Source organism: Mchenga conophoros, linkage group LG4, assembly GCF_057382185.1.
Source record: "Mchenga conophoros isolate Kocher_MC1m ecotype Shallow Benthic linkage group LG4, M_conophoros_male_GT1.1, whole genome shotgun sequence".
Lineage (NCBI taxonomy): Eukaryota > Metazoa > Chordata > Actinopteri > Cichliformes > Cichlidae > Mchenga > Mchenga conophoros.
The window spans coordinates 32817455-32843164 of NC_140529.1; the positions used below are offsets into that span (position 1 = coordinate 32817455).

The 25710-nt window shown below is 42.1% G+C and overlaps 1 protein-coding gene across 8 annotated transcripts; it reads left to right on the plus strand.

The window, feature by feature from the left end:
* Positions 1-32: 32 nt before the first annotated feature.
* svilc (supervillin c) lies at positions 33-25645 on the plus strand. 8 transcript variants are annotated; one of them, XM_085271913.1, is made up of 33 exons: positions 33-109; positions 3062-3549; positions 4189-4344; positions 4480-4659; positions 5226-5260; positions 5993-6054; positions 6892-7037; positions 8173-8401; positions 8575-9149; positions 9405-9531; positions 10814-10873; positions 10994-11056; positions 11530-11604; positions 11692-11785; positions 11880-11963; positions 12134-12332; positions 12552-12718; positions 12811-12930; positions 13010-13146; positions 14310-14457; positions 14594-14739; positions 14896-15071; positions 15614-15758; positions 16126-16444; positions 16554-16705; positions 21263-21365; positions 21443-21650; positions 21757-21890; positions 23466-23621; positions 23855-23995; positions 24077-24189; positions 25139-25294; positions 25527-25645. In XM_085271913.1, the coding sequence occupies exons 2-33, from the start codon at positions 3281-3283 to the stop codon at positions 25614-25616; spliced, it is 4965 nt and encodes a 1654-aa protein (XP_085128039.1). In that variant the 5' UTR covers positions 33-109; positions 3062-3280; the 3' UTR covers positions 25617-25645. The 8 variants fall into 8 exon arrangements, with proteins under 8 accessions (XP_085128039.1, XP_085128042.1, XP_085128041.1 ...); XM_085271916.1 differs by having other exon boundaries at positions 8173-8392; XM_085271915.1 differs by having other exon boundaries at positions 5996-6054.
* Positions 25646-25710: the final 65 nt, after the last annotated feature.

Consider the following 25710-nt stretch of genomic DNA (forward strand, 5'->3'; position numbering starts at 1 on the left):
CTTAATACGGTGCGCCATCCACAGCTGCCAGTGCGACTACTTTTGGAGTGACAGATCGTTGGGGAGGGACCGCCGGGGCTGAGGAGGGCTCTCGAGGCGAGCAGTACATGTAAGTACAAATGAAATACTTAATTCTGCCATTCTCATCTTCAAAAGTACAAAATCCTAGCAGGAGTCAGCTTGGAGAATATTTCAAAGTAGGTCACTTGTTGCCTGAGTCACCTGTTCAGTCTGACTTGGGGAGACACGGGTTGTGCATTGCACATTAGGGAGAATGGTTATAGTCTGGGTGTTCATTCACTTTAAATGCCCCGTGGGTAAAAAAGTTTCATGTGGAAGAGTAAATATTGCTGTTACGCACAGTTTACGCATTAATCTAATGTCTGTGCCAGAAAGTTACTTCAGAAATGTACCAAAAAAGATCGAGTGTCCGTATTCAAAGTGCTGGAAATTACTTCTTGTCGTATAATCCGTCAAACATCCGTCAAACTTATCTTTCATGAATGATATCAAGTCACAAAGTACTGACCTTTATTTATCTAGCTAAAAAGTTTCATTGACATTACAACTGGCCATAAGCGCCAAAATCTAAGATAATAGTTGTATGAAATACTTAAATCAGCTGTGTTGGATCAAGGACACATCTAAACCCTGCAGGACACCGGCCCTCGAGGCCTGGAGTTCGACACCTGTGCCGTAGAGTCATAAATATAAATGCAAAACAAGTAATTTCTTGATTTCATATAAAACCCCTTCTGCTGATTACAGTCTATTTACCAATATAAGCAAAGACATTATGCATAAAAAACACGGAAACACTGGGGAATCACTTTTTGGCACAACACTGGATTCATGTAAAACTTAATATTTGCGTCCTGTAAATAAGTTAAATGACTCATTGTTCAGCTCTTTGGTAGCTACATATGTAGGCTGTTACCCTATGCTGAGTTGTTTAGACAACAAATGAGTTTTGATATAAAAAAAATGTTCTCCCCAGCGTGAGGACTTTGCCACAATGTGAGTTTATATCTACATATAAAAACAGACGCGTCGTGTGTTAAATCTCACGAGGAGCTGATGAGGCTTACAGTAGGTGCACGATGTGAGAAAGCTGCTCTTCCTCTTCGTTCTCTCTCCCTTTAATATATTCAAAAGCTTAACACGTTCTTTTGCTGCTGGTGTTAATATAAAACATCCCCATCATGATTTATAATCATAGACTGTTTTTGAAATGCTCCTCTGATAATTTGCCCTTGAATTATGGAGATTCATTAGACGAGGTTGGTGCAGGTAGATGAACAGGGCAGGTGTAAGTGGCTGAGGGCTTTATCTTGGCCAGCTTTTAATCTGGTTTACTTTCCTGCTGCTCAGCACCCAAGGCCTATTTTTTTTAAAATGCATACATGTTTTGCTTTTGATTTTTTTTTTCCAGTCTGTCAGAAAACTAGCAGTTAACTTAAGCATATACCGAGTGTGGGTCCAGAATTTTGGGGTTTAATTGCTACAGAGAAAGTCATGGTTGAAAGATAACACTTTACTGTCTCAATTCAACAATTAGAGGCTGTTTGTTTAACCTTCATCGCCTATTCATTTGAATATTATAGCTTATGAGTTCAGATCCCTGGGGCTGTGTGCATATCCAAAGCCAGTATCAGCTAGTGTCACTGGATTAGAACCCCATGATCCTCGCTGAGCCTCAGTGGTGCTCTCCCTTCCAATCGACAATCCTCCAGCTTGTCACATGACACATCGCTCTTTACACCTTTACTCATGTTTTCTTCACAAATGCGTACATGAGAGTGGCATCAGTGTGAGTGGGGATGCTGGAGTGTTGCTCTTCCTGGGTCTGGACAGGTAGGTGAGTCTTCTGTGTTGACTTCTTTGTTTAAAGGATATGTGCACGTGTTTCGAAGTGACAACACAAATCCTTCAGCTGGTTGTCTCATGCAGGGATCACGGCATCTAAATAGAGCTTATTAAAGCTCTCTGTGGCATGGAAATTTGGGATCTGCAAACACTGCTGACAATGTCGCCTTCAGTTTAGTCTATCAAATGTGATATCTGGATATTCTGAGTGGGTTTTTTTTTTTAATCAATGAAAGCTGGTTATGGATTTATGGAGACTTTTCTCTAATAGAGTAATTTGTTGAATCTATATCCGTTTTATCAGTGCCTCAGTGTTTTTAATTTTTAATCTACAAGTATAGGAGCAGTGAAACAAACAAATTAATAATAAAAGTTGCATCTTATACTTTGTGAACTCTGCTGCTGCCAGCAGCATTGAGCCCTGTGGCAGATCCATCTGGCGGACTAAGTCTGTGGCTCATGCCGCTTTGTTCTCGCTCTATTGTGCTTCCTGCACCAGGAATGCTGACATCCACAGTTTTGGAAAACACACAGATACATGTGCAAACACACATTTATGTGTGCGTATATTTGTGAGCACTCGTTTTGGGAAACTAGCAGACAGTTCGTTGTTCTTTTTAAATTTTAAATGCTATATTAGAATATTCAGTTTTGTTAATGTTGTTTGTCACAATGATGCCATCAGGGACTTTCTCTTCCTTGTACGTATTTGGAATATTATAATTCAAACAGGTTGCTATACCAAATGTTAAAAAAATAAATAAAATTGGAGCCATAGCTGATAAGATTTTGTTTGTGTTTTTGATGCAAAACATGCTTCATGTTGACAGGTCATGGTAAAATACCTGATGGAATTTGAAAAAGAAACAGGACTTGTTCAGCTTAGCGGAAGAGACCAGCACGCCTGCAAACTGCCATCGAGACCTGGACCTGGAGAGGAGTTGAGCTGTGGTGTTGAGTTTCAGTGCAAGGGGAGATTCCTGCATGACAGGCTGGAACGGGTCATCTTACACAGACATGAATATAAGAAAAGGACTTTGATAAGACTTTGATGTACGCCACTTTTAGAAGAAATGGTTAATATGTAATGAAGCTCACTGGTGTTGTCGCTGACTTTTCTAGGAAGCCTGAAGGGCACTAATGTAATGTATAGTGAAATGTTTCTTATTTAACTAATCTATTTTTTATCTTTCAGGAGAAATACCTCATTCACTGTGGGACAGGCTGGATTTTAACCTTGGATTAATGTAATCTGTGAGGAAAACCAAAACAAGAAGCTCATGGAAACAGAATTGTACTGGAAGAAAGTTTGGCTCTCATGTTCTGCCCCAGCTGAAAAGTGGAAGAAGAACAGCTCATCTGTTTTTTGTTCCTATATGCTTTTTGAGGAGCAAACAACCATCTGAGTCCTTCTATGATGGAGAACGCCGTCCTGGAGCCCAGATCGGAGCGGATTGCCCGCTACAAGGCTGAGAGGAGGCGAGAACTGGCCGAACGCTTTGGCAGCATTGACGAGCTTCCTTCTAAGTGGGTGAGAAGGGATGAGAAAAAGGTTCATGAGCCAGCGAGCCAAGCGCATGGAGGAATGTTAAGCTCCCATGATCTGAGTGAAAAAGTGAACAGCAGAACACAGGATGTTACAAATGGATTAGAGACTCCTGCTGAGCCCGACTGCCTGAGAAGGTGAGCCATGTCAAGGGTGAAAGATGACTTCATTGAATGCCTTGAAGACTTAAATTTCAATCATAGCTCATTGTCATTGTTTTATTTTAGAATTACAGGAATTTGGCTGAAGTCTTGCAACAACTTCTTAGTGTGCAAAAACGATACAATTAGCACTTCAGGACACACACAAGAAACATGATAAGCCTCTTTGATGACCTTAGATACAGCACTGTCTTCCTGCTGTGGCTGCACAGGGTAGCAGGTGCTGCGAGCCTAATTTGCTCAAAAAACAATAAAACCCTAATTCTGGCAACATGACCATGACACTTGTCACCTGTTCACAGCTTTCAGAACTTGACAAGTTGTTGATACCTTCAATAGTTTGTATCATGGTAACTGCTAAGAACAGTGTGTGGCATCATATTAATAGTCAGTCAGATGACAGCGAGCGTGCATGTAGTGCAGATGGTTTAGATTTGCAGGTGGCTTCTTCTCTTCTGTGAAACCATGAAAAAAACTCACATATTTTTGTGAGTTTTTGAGACTTCTGCATTATTAATATGAACTGTGACAAAAGATTATGTTTTGTGCTCCTCATGTCATGTCCCCCATATCTGCAATCTCACCTCCTTCCCTCACTCATACCCTCCCCTCTAGGCAGGGTTCCCAGAACTCTGCTAGCATGCAGAGTGGGGAAGAGCCTCATGTCCCTCATGGACTCGACGGCCCACAGCTCCACACTCGGGTGTCCGTGGGCCAGTTGAGAAGTGCTCTTCTACAGCAGACGGAGAGCGGAGCACAGCCTGAGAAAGCGTAGGGTCGCCTGCATGCGCGTGTGATCCGGCCTGTCACTAACAGACTGTGTTCCACTGTGTGATAATATTTCTCTTCATCTCAGCATCTTCTCCCCTTCTTACTTTCTTCTTATCCTACTTTGTGTGTGGATAGTAGCTTCCCTGATGCTGGGCAAGCCACATCCTCTCTGGATCTGGCTGTAAACCCGGGCTCTGAGGGGGGTCGGCGACGCACTCGGCGTTACCTCCCTAGCTCGTCAGGCGGTAACAGAAAAACTAGCGAACGCTTCAGGACACAGCCAATCACAGCCAATGAGATGGAGGAGAGCAGTGGGTAGGGACTGTTTCTTGTGGGCATGATAAAAAAAATAAATAAATAAATGGGAAGATGAGATGCCTGGCATGGCTAGGACTAAAGAACATATTGTTTGCTGTGTTTTCATATATTTAAAATAGTGTACGGCTAACATTTCATGGGAAAACTCATTAGGAACAAAATATCAGCCTTACCTGATGATACAGTACCACAACTTTTGTCTTATAGGAAACACTTATTTACCCTTGAATGATGCTTAATATTTGTTCCCCGTGATAAGAATGCACTAACCCTTCAGCTGAGGTGTGGCATGTGGAGCAGCTTTACATAAAAAACCAATGGGCGGTGTATTTTGCATGAGTTTATCTTCCTTAATAGCCTCCACAGTGTTGCTTTACCCAGCATGCAAAACAGCACAGTGTGTTGACTGTCTGAGCTGCAAATTGAAGCAAAAAGACACATACTGTAAACACCAAGCTGGATCCAGATCTCCATAACAACATTATCTAAAGAGTCAAGCATATGTCACCAACCTGTTCACCTGATGACCTCATCCTTTTGCTATTTTCCTCCGATTCTTCTAGGTGCTTGGATCCAGAGAACGAGGAAAACAGCAAAGGTAAAGCTTTCTCCCCTATGTGTTTGTCATCATCTGTTATTTCCGTGTGCTTTGCTGGTACACTGTCTGGTTGAGAAGGAAGTAAAAATGACAACAGGGAAAACTTACATGTAATATATTACGTGAGGTATGAAAGAAACATAAACAAATTGAAAAATACTGTGTACAATATTTAATTCTTGCAGAGGGCTTCCAACTTGCACAGTTGCCTCCATAAATTCATTTAATGGCTCAGGAAATAAACTGGGTTATATTTAGAGGATCACAATGCTCAATCTCTTCTGTAACGACAGACCAAACCATTTGGGCAGTGGAGCGGTGTTATGTACATCTAACTCTTGACCCCGTCATAAAAAGATGACAAGCAAGTCTTTACAGAGATTGACTCACTGAGAGTTTACACCACAGATAATAAGACCGCAGACACGAGTGGCCTTTATTGCTGTATGGATGTTTAGACTGTTGTTTTCAGGTCACACTGTATATCATTAAAATTGTTCTTCACAACTTTTTACTCACAGCTATCATCAATACAGAGATACCCCCAATTCCTAGACTTAGATGCAGTGTATTTAAGCACAGTTCACTAAGAAATTGCACCTGTGTTTGCTCTGTCTGCACCTGTGTCTCTTCCTGCTGTTAACTGTTTAAAAGTTTGATGAACCAAAATCTCTTAATGGCTGTTTTTTAATTTTTTTTAATTTTCAAATGATGGTGTGTATTTTTCCACAGCAGATGTAAAAACAGATGACAGAGCCAAAATGAGTGTGGCAGCCAAGATGTCTCTGTTTAAAGTGAGTTTGAATTGTTACCTGCTTTTTTTCTTTTTTTTTGTTAGAATGTGAGATCTAAACACACACAGTAAATGCAATCACTCTACGGTGTTAAAATTAAAGAAATGTATTCAATCCTTTATCATCTCCTGTCACCTCAGCTGCTCAACTTACGGTCTGAGCGCTGAGCACGCAGAACACTACCTGGTCCTGTTGAAAGAATATGAATGGTCAAAACAGGTGCTCTCCTTGGATCCACACTTTGGTTTGATGCTTTAGTACTTATTAAAGGAAAGACCAAGTCTGTAATATGATAGATACAGAGCCTTATCTTGAAGCTCTTTAAGCTCTTTAGTCTCACACAGATGATGAAATGCACTGTGGATTTTTCCATTATTCCAACATTTCAGCTGAGGCACACTTTTAGCAATAAGGCATCAGGTGAAAATGTGCCAGACACTGTATTAACATTAACAACCACAGCAGCTGTGGTATAATTAGCCTGCTGCTCTGTAGAGGCAGCAGGGGAGGTAACTGAAGCCAGCAGGTCTCTTGTTACATTGTGACCTGCAGCATGCAGCAAGTGGCCAAGATGCTGCACCTTAGAGCTCGCTGCTTTATTCACCGGCTATCTGACCTGCTTTACCTCCCTCCATCTGTTTATACAAATAGAACAGAGGACATCTCGAGGGGACTTTTTACTGCCATTTTTGTGGTCTCCCTCATTATTTATGCAACAGGTGGAGGCTGTAGATTGAGGCTCCTATTTGACCTGAATGTTGTCGTCCATCTGCATCACAGACTGGGTTCAAACTGATTTTTTTCACATTAATGTCCTCCCCACATCCTTCTCTGTAGGAGCTGGAGAAGTCTTCAGCCTCTGAGGCCTCGGCATTCCTCAAGCCTCGCTCAGGCTGCGTCTCTCATGAACGCAGGAGCCGGCGTGGCAACGACCATCGCTTTCTGACACAGCCAATCACCTGTGGAGAAATGGTGGCGATCAGGTGGGAGAGCTGTAGTGTTACCAAAACCACATCACATAATTAGCTATTTGACTTGATTGACAATCACTAAAAAAGTCATCTAGTTTTATTTAAGATTATGCATGTGTAGTTTTTACGTTTTAGTTTTGTGGGAATAAATAAATACATGCTTGATGATTTAAAAACTTAAAATGTTTAAAAACTTCAACTTATTAAAGTCAAATCTGTGAAAACAAGAGACCTTGCTTCAGTGGAATTAAGTACTTACTGTATGTCTTATTTAAAAGTAAGAACTTCTAGAAGCGTGTCTTATTTAAGCAGTTATTTTTAGGCTCCTATGTAAATGAGTAAAGAGAGTTGTTCAGTGGTTAGGGGGTAAAAAACCCCCTGCATTTTTAGAATCAGTAGTTAAATGTGACAACATTTTCTTCAAAGCTTTGGTGACATATCTCTTCAAAATAGCCTTTTCCCCTACAAATTAAACTTAATATTGCAGCTACATTAAAGCTAGTCTCACCAGATCACTGAGTTTTTTCATGTTATGTTATGCTTCTTTCCTACAAAAACGAGTAGACCAAGAAACAAGAAACAGTTTAAACTGTCATAAACCCATGCACCATGCAAAAACATGGTTGGCTCATACGTTTCCCAGCCTTTCTGTTTGGTGAAACAAGTTGCAAGGAATTTGTTCTGACACATTCCTGGCCAATAAAGAGCCCCTGATTGGCTCAGTGTCACCATATTTGCTCTTATAGATTTCTCCCATGTGTTTCTGTTCAGGAGTTTTTCGGTGCCTGGTTTCGTTTGGCTGTAACTCCTGGCAATGGGTCACAAATATATGCTTTTTTTTAAAGGAATGAGATTGTTGGAAACCAAACCAAAATTGGGATTGGATCTAGTTTGTTCAACCAGAATTATATGAATTTCTTAGGCGCTATTTTCAGTTACACATTTGCTGTTGTAGGGAGTAGCAGCAGCAGGACGATGTCTGTCAGATTGACTAAAAATAACCTGTGTGTGTTCATGGTAATGAAAAAACACCCACCGTTTTCTCCACTGCTTTTGCACAGCAGTGTAGATCAAATGTGTAAGGCATAGGAGATTTTGACTAAACATAAATTCTTCTCTGACTTTATGGTGTCATGTTACGCATCAGCACTCCCAAACCAGCACCACCAGTGGAGGTCCAGTCTGTGCAGGCTGAGTCAGAGGAGGATGGCGACGAGAGCTGCAAGCTGAGCATGAGCGAGAAGCTGGCCCTCTTCAACAAACTGTCCCTGCCTGGGAGGGAGGGAGCCGGGCCTGCTGACGGGCCCCCAGAGAGACGAAGGCAAAAGGGGGCTCGGTACCGCACGCAGCCCATCACAGTGGAGGAGGTCAGTCTGGTGGGTAGAGAGCAACAGAACAATAAATGGGGAACAAATGTATTTAGAACTTCATAGACCAGAAAAGGGGCAGGAGTGGTTATTAATAGCAAGGTTAATTTGTTGTCTTTCTTCACTTCTTGCCTGCTGTCCTCTAAGTAAATCTATTATTGATCTTCTTTGCCCCTTTTTAGCTCCAGAAAGGCCCTGTTCAGCTTCCTGCCCTCTGTTTGTCCCCTCATCTGTCCGACAGACAGCAGGCCTCGTCTGTCAACCTGAAACCCAGTGAGGTACGTCTTTCACAGTCCACATCAGATGCTGGCACTGGACTCGGAAAATCTGGTCCGACTCAACAGGGACCACAGTGCTACGACTCTGAGCCAGGCTTAAAAGGAATCCTGAAGAAGAGTCGCTCTGCAGGCTCGGAGTGGAGCAGGACAGAAGCCAGTCAGGTAGATGCATCATACAGCCATGAACAGAATGGTGGAGGCTGTAGAGAAGCGGCGATACACGGGAGCAAAGCGGGAGGTGAGAGGGAGGGAACTTCTGCAGCACCACAGAGAGACAGACGAGAGACCTCTGGTATGGAGGAAGGTTCGCAGTCTGCTGCTCCCTGGAGGCAGAGGGCTAGAAACAGGAGGGAAACCATTGCCTGCACACCAATAAGAGCCTTGTCAGAGCAGGATGCTCCACAGCAATCCTGCCAGTCCAAATATGAACTGAGCTTTTCCTCTGAGAAAAACAGCGTAGACATCAATGGAAGAGCCAAGTAAGTCATGTAAATAAATGACATGATCTGATAAGAACTGTAAATGTTTTTCTTCTATAGAGTCAAACTGTTGATATTGCTGCATATTGGAAAGGTTTGCTAAAGACTTTGAAACGTATATTATTGTGACATCTGTGAGTTAGATAATAAAAATGATTCTTTACAGTTTTCACCAGAAATATTAAGTTTTCAGCAGCTTGTATGTTGTTCTTTGATATGTTATATACTTCATACTGTGTGTAATGTGTCTTAAAGGCAGGAGGAAGACCAAAAGGCCATGAACAAGATCCATGACAACACCACAGATATTAAAGCTGTCCGGGTCACCTCAGAAGAGTGTGCGCCTAAAATGCAGGAGACAACCAACGGCAGCAGAAGTGAGGTGAGCAGCAAGGTTAACCACGTAAGACATAGACCATTTAAAAAAAGAGGTTTTGTCAGCGTTTACTTGCATGTCATTCTGTCTGATAACACTGAACGAATTCTAATAAAACTTTGTATTGGTGTAGAGTACGGTCATGTTATAAATCCATTAAAATTTAGCTTACATCCACCAGTTTCTTCAAGGTCAACTTTATGAATTATTGATAGTTATTGACAAAAATCGGTGAAACTCAGGAACTATGATTCTTACAAGAGTTGTGTGTCAGCATACTGAAAGTACAGCAGAGGATAAAATATCATGTCACATTTAACCTTTGACCTCTCCTTCAAGGTCAATAGATAATCTGAAGGTCAAAGTATATAATAATTATATACCACTATTTAAAATATTGTTTCTTGCTGCCACTGTTTGTAGCGACGACATATAGGAATAAAGGGAATGATATATGGTTGTAAACAGTGTGTTACTTTTGAGATCTGACCTCTTCTCCAAGGTCAGATAAGGTCAAATATTCATAAAATGTCTTTGATCTTTAAAACTTTGCTTAAATTCTGCTTTCTTTGTTTGTATTGGCAACATTTAAGAAATGATACTTGTATATAGGGACTCTATATTATAGTTTAACTGAATGATATTAGGCCCTGCGACAGACTGGCGACCTGTCCAGGGTGTACCCCGCCTCTCGCCCTATGACAGCTGGGATAGGCTCCAGCGCCCCCCGCGACCCTGAAAAAAGGATAAGCGGAAGCGAATGGATGGATGGATGAATGATATTAGACAATTCTATAAAAGCATTACAGAAGTTTTGCAGCATTTTTTTCTCTGAAAGAATTCAGTGAGAAAATCTTTGTTTGCATCACAGAGGTTACAGAGTTCACGCTTCTTGCCTGGTTTAAATTGAGGCAGAGGTTACATTTGTGGTTACATTTGGGTATTTGTCATACCACTGAAACCAGATATAGCATCTCTTATCTGCAGCACTCTGAATGTGGTATGTGCTGAATGTCCTGAGATCAGACTCGAGTTACCGCGGAATATATTGAGTCCAGTGAGTGTTTATGTACCAGGATGGGATTGGCTGTCCTATTACACGACGTGGAATGTAAACACACTGATTATTTGGCAATTAAATGATCTCAGCTTCACCATGCCGACACTATGTGTGGGATTTGTATATTAATCATTGTCCTACTTCCTTTTTATGTCTGTCATTTTTATACTTCTGGCAACATTTATGTTTGTTTGAATTCTTTTAAATGCATCTCCCTGTTTTCCATAGTATCATGTGCAGGAACAGTCAAAAAACCCTCATCTTGAGAATGACAACCTTCAGTGCTGGGTAAGCCTCAATCTAATGATTCAAAACCCATCCTCCCTCATCTTGATTTTGAAACCACAGCCCTTTAGATTTTGAATAGCTTTGAACATCTGCAGCCTGCCCCTCTCTCTTCTCTCCCAGGAGCCCGTCTTTGCCTCTGTCTATTCTATCAATACGCCCCAATATATCATGTGTTTTAATCAGGTAATTGTGTGAGCCGGTGCATGGCATTGCTGCTGTTTGATTTGGAGTGTTTTGTATGCTGTGAAAGGCTTTTGTCATCTCACAGATTCAGGCGGATGTGATGTGACAACCCTGTCACCTTGTCTCAAAATTACAATGCGTCACATCACAGCTCTCAGTTCACACTTTCCATTTAGGTGTGTGCTTACCAGATGTTCATTTTGGTCATGAAAGTTATATCTTACTCCCACGTTTCTTTGTGCATGTTTCTGACCTAGTTCTAATGGACAAAAGTAAATGTGCATTGTACAAAAACTCCTTATAATATCTAATGCAGGGCAGGATTAGGCAGAAAGGAACAGACTGAATGAAATGTTACACATAGAAAGTTTAGCTCTATGTAAAATCTTTATATTTTGTATCTTCTGTGCAATCCACTCTCACTGTCCTAGAATGCAAAAGTCACCATTTCTGTGTTTTGCTTTCACCTCCAGACTAACCTCTCCTTTGAGGCACAAGAAGTCTCCTCTCCTACGAACAATCAGAGTCAGCCTCAGTGGAGACATAAGGTGACGCACACCTGCATTTTTTTCATATTTGTGCGTGTATCTGCGGAAAAGCTGCATTGTAACGGATGCATTTCTCGGGCTCTGTAGGATAAAGGAACTGAGATTCAGATGACTGAATTTGGAGAATTGAAAACACAGCAGGAAAGCAAAGAGCAGGAGGCTGGAAGCACGGCTAAGACAAGTAACTCACTTATTCTCCAGTTCTCATACAGTTCTGCTGAGCATATTTTGGCCTTGTTTATGAGGTTTTTCTCTCCTGTGTTTGCAACATCTAGGCCTTGCATCTGGTGAATCACAGAGAAATGGTATCGCTCACAGCAGGAGACACTCCACTGATGCTCCATCATGCAAAAATGAAGGTCAGAGCAGTTTTACACCACGAAAAACAAGCAAACAAATAAACAAACAAGTCTGTGTTGAGACTCAGTGCTTGTTTTATTCATCATCATATGGACAACGCTGGTTCCCACAATGTAAAAGCTCATTGAGGATCCAAGTATTTTAGCGTTTTCATTTCTTTCCCCCTCAGTGACTCCACAGAGTTCTTCACCAACAGTCACTACTCAGGAGGTAAAGGAAGAGACGCCTGTTGATGAACCAAACATGTTTGATGGCAGTTTCTACTGTGATCAGTCACCTTCTTCAGCCTGCCCCCCACCTTGTGGTGGAATTGCTGCCTCAGAGGGTGAGCAGGACCTGGGAGTCTTCTGCCAGACCAACACACACATGTAAGCATAGTTTTTTCCTGCAAATGTGAGATTAGATTGAGTCCTTGCAATTTCTAAATAGTAAATGCAAAATATATTTGTGTATCTAATGTAGTTTTTATGCTAAAGCTAAAAGGAAAAGATTAGAGTAAAAAAAAAGTTTCCTGCAAATTTATATTCACACACACAGTAGCTGATATCTTCAGTAACTCTGTATTGTCTGTGTGTGTTTGTTTGCAGATTGACCTCAGCAGTAGCAGAGCACAGGCGGTCGGTACGTCCGTCCCGTCGGACTCAAGGCTCCAGAAACCCTCTGAGGGCTCTCGCAGCCAGAGAGGACATCAGGCAGGACTTCATGGGAGAGAGAGTCAATTCATCAGCTCAAGAGAGGATCCAAGCAGAAAAAAGTATGCTAATTTATGTTGTTCCCTTCTCTTGTTACTTTCCTTCTTTTATGTTGCTCAGCTACCTGATATTGCAGGTTTTTTTCTCACTATAGAGTCTAAGAACTCGTCTATAGCAGACTCACCTTCCTTAAGATCTGAAGAATCCTCCTTAGATGCCGAGACAGCTAAGTCTTACCCGCCCTTCAGCAGCCTGATGCTAATTCACATCAAAGGTCAGGAAAGGTTTGGTTCATCTGTGTGATGATCTGCTTGTGGTCAGGTGTTAAGGTTAACCAACACCTGTGATGACAGGTAGGCGGCATGTTCAGGTCCGCCTGGTTGAGCCCTCAGTGCGGTCACTGAACAGTGGAGACTGCTTCCTGCTGGTCACTCCAGAGCACTGCATCCTGTGGAGTGGAGAGTTTGCCAACGGACAAGAAAAAGCAAAGGTACCACCCAGGACAATGTTATGGTGTAGTAGCAGCATGTATGACACATAAAATTACAGGGAAAGGGTAAAGAGGTGGATAATACAATACAAAATAAGAAAGTAGGATTAAAATTATTTCCCATTGCCAGGAAATATCTGACCATCCCTTAAACTTACTCCTCTTAGAAATTTACATGGGAAAGGATGTTTTAATAACTTCATACATATACCAAATTGGTTTACATTTATGCACAACAAATAAATGCATAAAATATTACCCTTCAAGACCCAAAGAGCATTCTGTGCATAAAATGCAGTGTTTGCAGTTCTTGCAGTAAATTGTAAGCATTAAACCTTAATGGACTCATAAAGGTTGGCTACAGTTTGTGTGTTAAATGCATAATAAAGGACAGTGACGATATGAATCAAGAACGTCATACATCACAGAGTTCAGTTATTGATTATCTAAGTATCACAGTATGTACCTTTACTTTTAAACATTAACTTTGGTTGCGTTTTAAATGTATTTATATTTTATTATGGAACAGTGTACTAAACGTATATGGGGACAAAGTGTGGAGACAAAGCACTGAATGAGTAATTAAGTCAACATTTTGAGATAATAACCCAAAATATTTCCTTACAAGCTTCCATAAAAAGGTAATATTATTGAGAGGACGGTGCACACTGTCATAGACTCTTTTTAATAGTTATTTGTACGTTTCTATTATTATAACAAAGGTTCAAATATCTGTTTGTCTAAAACTATAGCTGATTTCACACATGAACGGGTTGTGACACTTATGAATTTATTTCTTTTCATGTGTAGCACTCAGCCATGTTCTTGTTATTGGAAATATTTTGGTTTGGTGAGGCAAGTTTCCTGCAAGATTTCTAATATAGGCCAGCAAAGACTGCAGTAGTAAAATAAAAAGAAATTACAATATGCTTTTACTATAGACTATGTTCTGTTTGGGTTAGCATAGCAAAAAGGTCCTAGGTTCTAATCCACCATCTGCTCAAGGCCTTTCTGCGTGGAGATTGCATGTTCTCCCTGTGTCTCTGTGGGACTCTCTGGGTACACTGGCCTCCCTGTGACCCTGAATGGGATAAGTGGCAGAAAATGGGTGAACTATATTCTGTTACTGCTGATTATCATATTATTTATTTATTTTTTGTTAGGCCTCTGAGCTAGCTTTGTTCATCCAGAACCAAAGGGACCTTGGTTGTTTGGCTTCCCACGTTGTCCACCTGCAGGAGGGCATGAACTCTGACAGCAGTGTGGCTGCAGACTTCTGGAGTCTCCTGGGAGGAAGAACACAGTACAGAGGTTGGAAGTAAAACATGTACTTTTCAAATATATCAGAGAAACACATTTTGAATTGCAATTTTTCTCCTTTTATAATTCACCTGTTGTTTTTCATCCAAAACATTAGAAAATGTTTTTTCTTTTCTTTTACTCACAGGAGCTTGTGCTCCAGAGGAGGATGAGCTCTATGAGCGCGGTGTGGTGGAGTCCAACTGTGTGTACAGGCTGGTGGAAAACAAACTGGTGCCTCATGAACAGGCTTGGGCCTCCATCCCCAGCATCACCCTGTTGGCCTCCTCTGAGGTCTGAGCTTCAATTCTCGGCTCCCTAATTACTTATATTGTAGTTGTTTTGGTTTTGGGTTTGTTTTTTTGTTCATTAAATGCTTGATTGTAGAAAAATAATGGAAGAGAAGTTAATCTCTGACTCTGTTCATATCTCTTTGTCATGTATGCCCAGGCCCTGGTGTTTGATTTCGGCAGTGAGGTCTATCTGTGGCTCGGACAGGACGTTTCCCTCAGGAGGAGAAATGTTGCTCTCCAGTTGACTCACCAGGTGTGGGTTGGAGCTTATGACTACAGCAACTGTCAAGTAAACCCACTGGATCCCACTCAGTGTAACCCTGCAATTCAGCTGTAAGTCACTAATATATTACACATAAAAAAGGAGCCTGTCTGTATACAACATTAAGTTTGCTGTGCATTCATAATATGCACTCTGTAGAAAGTAATTCTTGGTTAAGTGTGCCCATGTGACATGCTCTAAAAACCCTGCTTGATGTTTAAAGTCCAGACTATATTTTGACATTTAAAAGACATATTTTAAAGCAAGCAAGTGGACATGAACTACAAAATACTTGCAGAGAGTAAAGGTCTTCTCTCAGTGTACCATATTCCACAGTCAGAAAATATATTACAACTTGTGTATATTAAACAAGGTCTTTAAAGGGCTTCCTTTCTTCATTTATTTCAAGAGGGTTTTTTTTTTGTTGCAGTTTAATGAGATTTAAACTTTTAAAGTATATATATATATATATATATAGTGTGTGTGTAATTATGTCTCTTGGGAATGGATGTCTGTAAAGCTTGAGTCTGGACTAAGACAGACTCTCTTTTCTATTTTGTTTAATGCTTGTGTTAGTTCTTTTATCGGTTTCATGGCATAACTTTGTCCACAGACGAGGAGAAGGCCGTCCCAGCTGGGCTCTGTTCGGCGTCCTCACTGAGAGCAACGAGACAGCTCTGTTCAGGGAGAAGTTCCTGGACTGGATGTGCAGGGTTGGAGGCAGAGAGGAAGCGGCTTCAGGGACGGATCAGACGCAGGTTCATATCACATTCAGAGATATGATGCGGCACATGCAGTTTTCAGACACTCAAACTAGTGTGTTTCAGTTATTGCACTGTTTGTGTAAAATTATAGCTGTGAAGAATATATTTAGATCAATTAGTTTTATTAAGTTTCCAGCTTGATAGAAAATTAGTCTCTATTAAAAAATTTTACTAAAAAAACAACAAATTTTTATTACTGGAAATATTGACTGGAAATATCTAAAACCTATTTATAACTAGCTACCTTTTATTTCTACTGAAACTCATGTGCAGATATCTAAATTTCAATTTTGACTTTTGCTTTTTAAAAGTGATTTTTTTTAAACCACTGAAATTCAGTGTCTGCGCTTCCTCTCCATAGTCCATCCCAGTCCAGTCATCCCAGCCGCTCTCCCCTCCTTCAGACCTCTTGAGTCCCTGCGATGCCAAAGCTCTAGTATCGGGTCAGTGCTTAGAAGGTGACGGTTTGGTCCGTACTGTGCTGGCTGGGGTCGATGTCCAGAGAGGTCATGGTGTCATCATGCTGACGGAGGAACGTCAGATGGAGCTTAACACAGTAGCGGTGGACACCTGGCACGTCCAGGAGTTTGACGACAGTGAAATCCCAGTGGAGAGCAACGGACAGCTTTATGAAGGAGACTCTTATGTAATCCGCTGGAAGTACAGCATCAGTACAGCTGGTCAGTAACCTTTTTTGGGTTTTTTTTCTAATAGATTGTACTTTTAATGCTATGGCAATATTTTGACCGAGACATTTTAATAATGGTTAACACTCTCTCTTCGTTACAGACAGCACAGACAGCTCAGATGAGTGTGGGACGGATCCAGCACCAAAGGAAAAGACGGCCTTCTTCCTGTGGCGAGGCCGTCACTCCAGTGTCAGTGGACGGGACACAGCTGCTTTCCTTTCCATCGGGATGAGGAACCACGAAGAGTCGCAGGTAAGCTCATAGCAGTCAGATTAGATCCCCTTCTTATATTAAAGTAGAACCCTGGTAACTGTTAACTTTCACAGCAGTGAAAAGCTTAGTTTTATCCTCACAAAGAACGCACGCACTTCACTTAGTAGAAACATTGCATTATGCGAGTATACCCAAACAAATTAAGAGAAACAAAGAGCACAAGCAAAAGTCTTTTACTTTATTTTATTACAAGTATTTTTTTTATTGCAATGCAAAGAGGCAGTGTAGGAGGAGAAAATAAGCCTAAATGGCTGTGTAGAAGTGAAAGAAATACATAAATAATTTAACAGACAATAAAAATGGCACCACCAACAACAAACACCCAGCAAAAGCTTCTGAAACATTTTAATGTTTATTAGAGTATATTTCAATACACAGAGGCATATGGTTGGTTTACAACTGCAGTAAAAGTTGAATGTAGTTTAGAGAAAAGTGGCTTGTTTTAAAGTCCATGGAGTATTTAAAGTATTAAGAATGAAAAAAACAGACAAAGGTGATGACATTTTACTTTGTAAACCACACTACCACTTTTTGTTAGTTTGTTACTAGTTAGATAGTTACTAGTTCTGCCTACCTGCCCACACATTGACCCTTTTGAGAACAGATTATTACACAATGTTAGCCACAGAAGTTGAGATTATTTCTGCTGGCATGTGCACATCAAATTCAAATTTCAAATTTCAAATTCAAATTTTTATTTGTCACGTACACAGTACGATATGTAGTGAAATGCTTGGACAACTGCTCGTGACCTAAAGAAAACAAAAAAGGAAAAGGCTATGAATAAGAAAGGAAATAAATATGAAAAATTAAAAAGGGTAAATTTAACTAGGAAGGAATAAAATATAAATTAAGGTTAAAAATGAAATAACTGTACAACACAAATTAGAATGAAGGGTAAATTTAACTGGGAAGAATAAGATAAAGATAAATATATAAATTAAAGTTGAAAATAAAATAACTGTACAACAAAATACACAATATAGAACTATATAAGAATGTATGAAGAAATCTAAATATAAATAAATATATACACAATAACAGCAGCTGTACAAGTATTAACCGGAAATGAAGAATATAGTGACCAGTGTTGTGCAAAACCAAAGTCCAGAAAGTCCAGTGTGTGTGTAAGAACCATATGTGTGGGTCAGTACTGTGTGGTGGTGTGATTGAGAGACCGTATCGCCTGCGGGAAGAAGCTCCTCCTCAGTCTCTCTGTGTTGGTCTTCAGGGAGCGGAATCGCTTTCCTGACCTCAACAGAGAGAACAGTCTGTTGTTGGGATGGCTGAGGTCCTTCACGATCTTCCTGGCCTTGGTCCAGCACTGCCTGCTGTAGATTGAGTGCAGGTCAGGGAGCTCGGAGCGGATGGTGCGCTCAGCTGACCGCACAACCCTCTGTAGAGCTCGTCTGTCCTGCATGGTGCTGTTCCCGAACCAGGTTAAGATGTTTCCCGCCAGGATGCTCTCTATGGTGCACGAGTAAAAGTTCCTGAGCACCTTGGAGGGCAGTTGGAAGTCTCTCAAGCGTCTGAGGTGGTAGAGACGCTGTCGGGCCTTTTTCACCACGGTGTTGATGTGACAGGACCATGACAGGTCCTGCGTGATGTGAACTCCGAGGTATTTGAAGCTGTCCACTCTCTCCACTGGGCACTCGTTAATGACGGGGGTCTGGTAGTTCCTCTCCTGCTTAGTGCTGAAGTCCACTATCAGCTCCTTTGTCTTACTGACGTTTAGAAGGAAGTTGTTCCTCTGGCACCAGTTCTCCAGATTCCTAATCTCCTTCAGGTAGGCCGTCTCGTTGTTATCAGAGATCAGGCCCACCACGACGGTGTCGTCAGCAAACTTGATGATGGTGGTGGAGCTGGTAGTGGCCACACAGTCATATGTGTACAAAGAGTACAGCAGGGGGCTCAGAACACACCCCTGGGGGGCTCCAGTGCTGAGAGTGGTGGAGGCTGAGACATGTCCACCCATCCTTACTGCCTGTGGTCTGCCAGTTAGGAAGTTGGAGATCCACTGACACATAGATGAGCTGAGTCCCAGATGCTCCAGCTTGGTGGTGAGTGTGGAGGGAATTATGGTGTTAAATGCAGAGCTGTAGTCTATGAAGAGCATTTTAACATAATTCCCCCTTCTAGTGTCCAAGTGAGTGAGTGATGTGTGGAGGAGATGAGAGATGGCATCGTCTGTGGAACGATTTGGACGGTAAGCAAACTGTAGTGGGTCCAGTGTGTCTGGTAGTGAAGACATGATGAAGTCTCTGACCAGGCGTTCAAAGCACTTCATCACTACTGAGGTGAGGGCTACAGGGCGATAGTCATTGAGAGAAGCAGGGTGGGGTTTCTTCGGGACAGGAACAATGATGGACTCTTTGAAGCATGTGGGGATCACCGACTGAGATAAAGAGATGTTGAATATCTCAGTGAACACAGGAGCTAGCTGGTATGCGCAGTCTCTTAGGATACGACCTGGGATGCCGTCTGGTCCTGCTGCTTTCCTGGTGTTCACTCTCTTGAAGGCTCTCCTTACTTCATGCTCGGAGATGACGAGCACGTTTCCGGTGCTGGCAGTATCTTCCTGTCTGCAGCCGTTAGCGCCGCTAACACTAGCATTGTTGGAGACCTTAGCTGCAGCCTCGAAGCGAGCATAGAAAGTGTTCAGCTCGTCTGCCAGAGTCACGGCCGCGTTCGTCATACCGGTTGTTGGTGCTTTATAGTCCGTTATTGTCCTTAGTCCCCGCCACAGGCTCCTAGAGTCACTCTGTTGGAGTTGTGACTCTAGTTTCCTCCCGTAGCGCTGCTTCGCCTCTTTCACCGCCCTCCGCACGTTATATGACGCGGCTTTGTACGGGTCCATGTCCCCCGTCATGAGTCCCGTGTTGTAGGCAGCGGTGCGGGATCTCAGAGCGTTGCGGATGGTTTTATCCACCCACGGCTTCTGGTTGGGAAACGTTGTGATAGTCTTTGTCTCCACGGTATCATCCGCTAGTTTCCCGATGAATCCCACAACCGCTTCCGTAAACACGTTGACGTCATCGTCGGAGCTGTTTCTGAACATGCCCCAGTCTGCGTCATCGAGTGCGTCCTGTAACGCGGCCACCGATTGATCCGTCCAGCGCGCGACCTTCCTCTGAACCGGAACTTCCTGTTTTAGCCTTTGTTTGTATTTGGCGTGAGGAAGATGGCGGCGTGATCAGATTTGCCAAACGGGGGGCGGGATTGTGCCTTGTAGCCGTCCTTGACCGTAGTGTAGCAGTGGTCCAGTGTCCTTTCACCCCTGGTGGGGCAGGTGATGTGTTGATAAAAGTTCGGCGCTGCGCGTTTGAGGTTGGCGCTATTAAAGTCCCCCGTCACAATAAGCGCAGCGTCCCGGTGTTGTGTCTGGTGCTGTGTGAGTGCCTCATGCAGCTCGCATAAGGCGGTGACCGTGTCCGCTTGTGGTGGAATATAAACGGCACTTACAATGACCGATGTAAATTCCCGAGGTAGATAAAAAGGACGACACATGATGGACAGTAGTTCCAGATTTGGTGTGCAGGAGCGTGTGAGAGGAACAACGTTCGCACTGTTGCACCAGTTGTTGTTCACCATTAAACACACGCCGCCTCCCCTTGACTTCCCCGAGTCCCGTGTCCTGTCCATGCGGTGAACCGAGAAGAACTCGGCCGGCTGGATGGCGTGGTCCGGCACCGCTGGGTTCAGCCATGTCTCGGTGAAGCAGAGGAGATTGCAGTCCCGAATGTCTCTCTGGAACTTTATCCTGGCCCTGAGGTCGTCAAGCTTGTTCTCCAGTGACTGGACGTTGGCGAGCAGGATGCTAGGCAGAGGTGTGCGGTGTGCACGAGCTCTCAGCCTGTTCCTGACGCCGGCTCGCTCCCCTTTAGGCCGCCGCCGCTTCCCTTTGTTCTCCCTCGAGATCTCACTCGGCCAGCTCGGATCCAGAGTTAAAAACTTCGAATTGTGAGTACATTGTATACCAATAGAAACAAGAGTGTCACTGTCATACCTAATGTACCCAATGGTGATGATTTTGCCGATTTAGAAACGCTGAAAACTAACTTAAAAAACAAAGACAAAGAAAAAGTGGTCGGAGCAGTCGTGACGGCAGCCGACCTCACCGGCGCCATCTTATGATCTTATCTTATGATACATCGGTGGTGAATTTATTATGAGGTTCCTTTAATAGCCACTAGTGTTCGAACTCTGGGACGAGCAGTATTATAGTGCCAGTCTGTTGTAGTGCCGTTGGCCCTGAAAGGCATCGAAACCTTAAAAGCACAAAAATCCAGATCCCGTAAAACAACTGAAGTATGAAAAAGCTGCAAAAGCTCACAAAGGACATATGAAATGCAATTAGAACACATTCTTGCATCTTTTTCTTCTTCACAACACCAACAAATCCTTCTTAAAAAATAATATTACAAGAGTAAGAGGAACACAGGACAGAGTTTGAGAAGCCAGTACTATTGATGATATTTCCAGCAGACATAAGTGCATGCAGCTGTTTACCATCTTTTGTGTGGTGTGTTTTGTAAGGTGGTTGTGCCTCAGGGAAAAGAGCCCCCCTGTTTCCTGCAGCTTTTCAAGGGAGGCTTGGTCATTCACAAAGGAAAGCAAGAGGAAGCTTCCATCAACACAGGTGGAGTAAAATCAGCTTGGTTTTCAGTCCATTTTCCTTCTCTTCTTTGTTTGAATGTTGTGATTATCAAAACACAGAAAGCTGGCGTCTGTTTTGTGTGCGAGGGGAGCTCCCAGAAGAGGGTTTTCTGTTAGAGGTGGACTGCTGCTGTGCGGGTCTGAGGTCGAGAGGCTGTGTTGTCCTGCTAAATGGCCAGCAGGGAGTGCTCTATCTCTGGATTGGTTGTAAGGCTCACAGCAGCACAAAGGAAGTCGGCAAGAGGGTGGTGGAGGTCCTCACTAAAATGTGAGTCACATGTTCTTATTGCGCTTTTTAAAAGTTCTCAGTATCAATTTTTTTTTTTTTTTTAGCTTGAATGTACTTTTATTTTTTGTTTGTTTGTGTGTTTTAGCTGTCCATCAGAGGTGGGTTTAAGCAAAAGCAGCCCTGTAAAGGTGCAGATAGTACAGGAAGGTTCAGAGCCAGAAGACTTCTGGACAGCACTGGGACAAAAGGACAGGAAGGCCTATGACTGCATGCTGCAAGGTGCAACGCAACACACACTGTGCTTTGCTGTGGACTGTAAGCCTTCAAATCATAGTAAGAAATAGGGCTGAACGATTATGGAAAATAATCTAATTGCGATTTTTTGCCCCAATATTGCGATTGCGATGCGATATGCGATTATTTTTTAAGGTCTTTGTCTTCTGTATTATTAAACAAAGACAAGCAATACATCATATAGTATGGCCAATACTATATTACATTAATTTTAAACTGTTCTTTCCTGGAAGACAGACCTCTGTTATGATGACATGAGGTGATGCATGAATTGATGACTGACATTTTTATTTAACTTCTTCAATCACAACAGTATATTTGAACATACACAATAGTTTATTTTTAGCTTACAAACATCTGAGCATAAAGTGCTGACAAGGAACCCTGGTGTAAACATTAAAATGAAAGTCAGTACAATGTGCAGATTGCAGAAATATAGATAAACAAAATCAGTGGCTTTACCACACTCAGTTTTTCGACATCTGTGAACTACTAGACAGTCATTCAATTAAAAAATAATATTAAATAAATAAAACTAATAAATAAAAAATACACACATCTTACTGATCTCTGCAGTCAGTAACATTACACATAAAGCGCAAACATAATAGCAATTGTATAAACACACACACAAACACGCCTTTAAAATTTAAAGGCGTGAAATTGGACGGTCTAGCCTTCTGAATCAGAAGGCTAGTTCTGATTAGCGTCACCGCTGTCTCGGTGGAGTTTAATAAACTCGGCCGTCTGCTTCTTGCTATCTAAAATATAACCAGACACTGGCGTAAATTCTCGACTGTCTCATACTTCTGTTTAATAAGTTTTCTGTTTGACGTTTAGTCAGCTGTGTGAAAACCAAGGAGGAACCCACCCGGGGGATTAATAAAGTTTTATTTTATCTAATCTAATAACTTTAATCTCAGCCAAACCGATTTACTCACGAACAAACAAAACACTGAAAAAAGCCCAACAATAACATTTTTAGGTTGTCTAAGTGACTTATATATCACGTTTAACCCGAGCAGCGAAACTCCGCGGTGATCTGAAAATGATGTGCCGGGAGTTGTGCCGTTCTCGGCCGCATCAGTAACCCTCGAGCTCCCGGCTAGCTGTCGAGCTGGTGGGTAGCAGACGCCTCTGAAAACGTCGAAGCACTTTTGCAAATATGGGATATCTTGATAAACCGAGCAGATATTTGATGTTTACACAACTACTTTCTCGCCTGAAAATATTTTAAAAGTTTATTTTGTGACCCAGAAAGATTAGTATGAGTAATTTTAAAACTTAGTAGCGGCCGCCATTGTTGGAAACTGGAGTTTGGCTGGGCCGCGCTATGAATTCTGGGATATGGTAGTAATTTGGACAGCCTTCGGCGCGTCGCTGTGACGTAATCGGTCTACAAATGCGGCCTCAGGAGGATGCAGCCCATGAATTTGGACATGTCCAGAGTATAATCGCAGCCTTTGCGGTTAGAAAATTGCACTTGATCATGTCGCGATATTATCGCAAATGCGATATATCGTTCAGCCCTAGTAAGAAACAACTCTTTTGTAATGGCAGATCCAGGAAAGTATAACTTCACGCCTCGCCTCTTCCACCTGAGTGCCTCTTCTGGGAGTTTCCAGGCCGAGGAGCTGCAGAGTCCGATGCAGATGCCGGGGCTTGTGATGGCAATGCCTTTTGTCCAGGAGAGCCTATACAGTGTACCACAACCAGGTGAAAACAGACACAAAACAAACTAAATTCATCTTATATTCAACTCTGCTTTTCAGTTTCTCACCTCTGTCATTTTATCTGCAAAATAAACACATTTAAAAAGTAACAGAAAATTGCTTCCCTATACACTCATCTATTGTTTAACTTCATCTATCCTCCCCCCTGCCAAAAACATCAGTCTAATGTAATTCCACTTTATTGCCCAATTTCCCTCTTTGTTGTCTGCGTGCCAGCTTTGTTCCTTCTTGACAACCGTCTGGAGGTCTACTTGTGGCAGAGAGGTCAGCCTGAGCAGACTGAGAGCTCCTCAGCCTGGAAACTCTGGCATCATGAGAGGAAGTGTGCCATGCAGACAGCGCTGCAGTACTGCAAAGGTAGTAAGAACTGAGGGAGAGGAGTTGGTTTCATACAGAACTTGATAAGTTTTAAAATGTATTGTTTATTCTGTATCCCAGAAATAAACCAGAGAAGGCCGCCACATGCGTATCTCATCCTCGAGGGGGCTGAGCCTCTCACCTTCACTAATGTCTTCCCGCGCTGGGAGAAAAGCCTTGAACCTCATGCACAGGTATGAACATGTTTATCCAGAAATGAGCTCAAATGTTATAATTTGGTTTAATTTTAACAACCTCTGAATCTCGTCTAATTAATATTTCTTCCCACTTTAACATTAAACATTAACATTACATTAAAAAGCATTCCTTTTTAGGGCTCATGTGCAAACTTTAACTGTGTCATAGAAGAAGGCGACCTTGTAGCATCTAAGATAAGTTAGCCAATGAGCAGCACCTTTTCCAACCAAGATCACAACACTATGTGTGTTTGGTACTTTAGATTTAATTATGCTCATCACAAATGATACAGAGGTTGGATAAATTCATAATTCATGTTGATGCCTGGGGATAAAAAAGATTCATTGCTGAATAACCTGCAAAGCTTTCCTTCTTTCACTCTTATTTTATTGCCTTGTCCTTACATCACAGGTCTCAAAATGACTATAACACTAAGGAAGTGAGGGTCTAATTGTTCCTTAAACCTCATTTATATAAGAAAAATTAAGATTAAAGTTGCAGAAGTGATATCTGTGGTTTTAAAACTTTAAGGCCACACACAAGAATCAAGGTTAATTTTTTGTTGTTGTTTCTCTGTGAATTTTAAAAAGGAAACAATTTTTTTAAGGGGATCTCGGTGACTAATATTTTTTTTTACATTTTTTTGCACATGGTTCAAAACTTTAAACCTCACCTGTGGAGAACCTCTCATATCTGAAAGTGGTCAGCCCCACCATCATGAGTCCCCTCAGTGTGGTCATTAGTTAAGAAAGGGCACCACGTGTCAGTCACAGGTCAAATGTGGCAACACAAAAAAAAAAACCCACTGGTATTTGGCAAAAAATTATTTGTCAGTAACTGAGGTAACAAATGGCTTAAATACATCTTCAAGCATTGTGGAACTTTACAGAATACACATTTAATGTCTATTTTTTTGCCATGTCTCTCTCCTTGGGTGTGACTCAGGGTGATACAGGGCGAGCGAAGCTGACCTTGGTGCAGGACACCCTGGCCCAGCTCATGAAGACCCAGTATCCTCTGGAGGAGCTGCTGCGGAGCCCCCTTCCTGAAGGAGTGGACCCCCAGCGCCTGGAGGTCTACCTGTCCAATGAGGACTTTCAGGTAAACTGATGAATGATGTCACCATCTTGCAGTGATGTCCCCTGACCAGCAGGCTTCAGCCTTCACCAGATTTTCCAAATGAAAATGCTGAAGATGCTCTCATGTTTATAAGCTAATGATAAATATAGAGCGGAAGTTTTGCCGCAACTTTAATGTTTACATTTGTATTGGATTTAAAAATTGATTTCTACTTTGTCTCCTCCATAAATAAATTACTTCAATTATGTTTCAGACTATTTTGGAAATGAAGAGAGATGAATATGCCTCCCTCCCAAGCTGGAAGCAAATTGATCTGAAGAAGAGCAAAGGGCTGTTTTGTTAGACAATGAAATAAACTGGAGGCTGACTGATGCTGTGACAGCAGAGACTTCCTTGTCTGCTGCGAAAGGAAAATGGCATGGGGGGGACATAAGAAC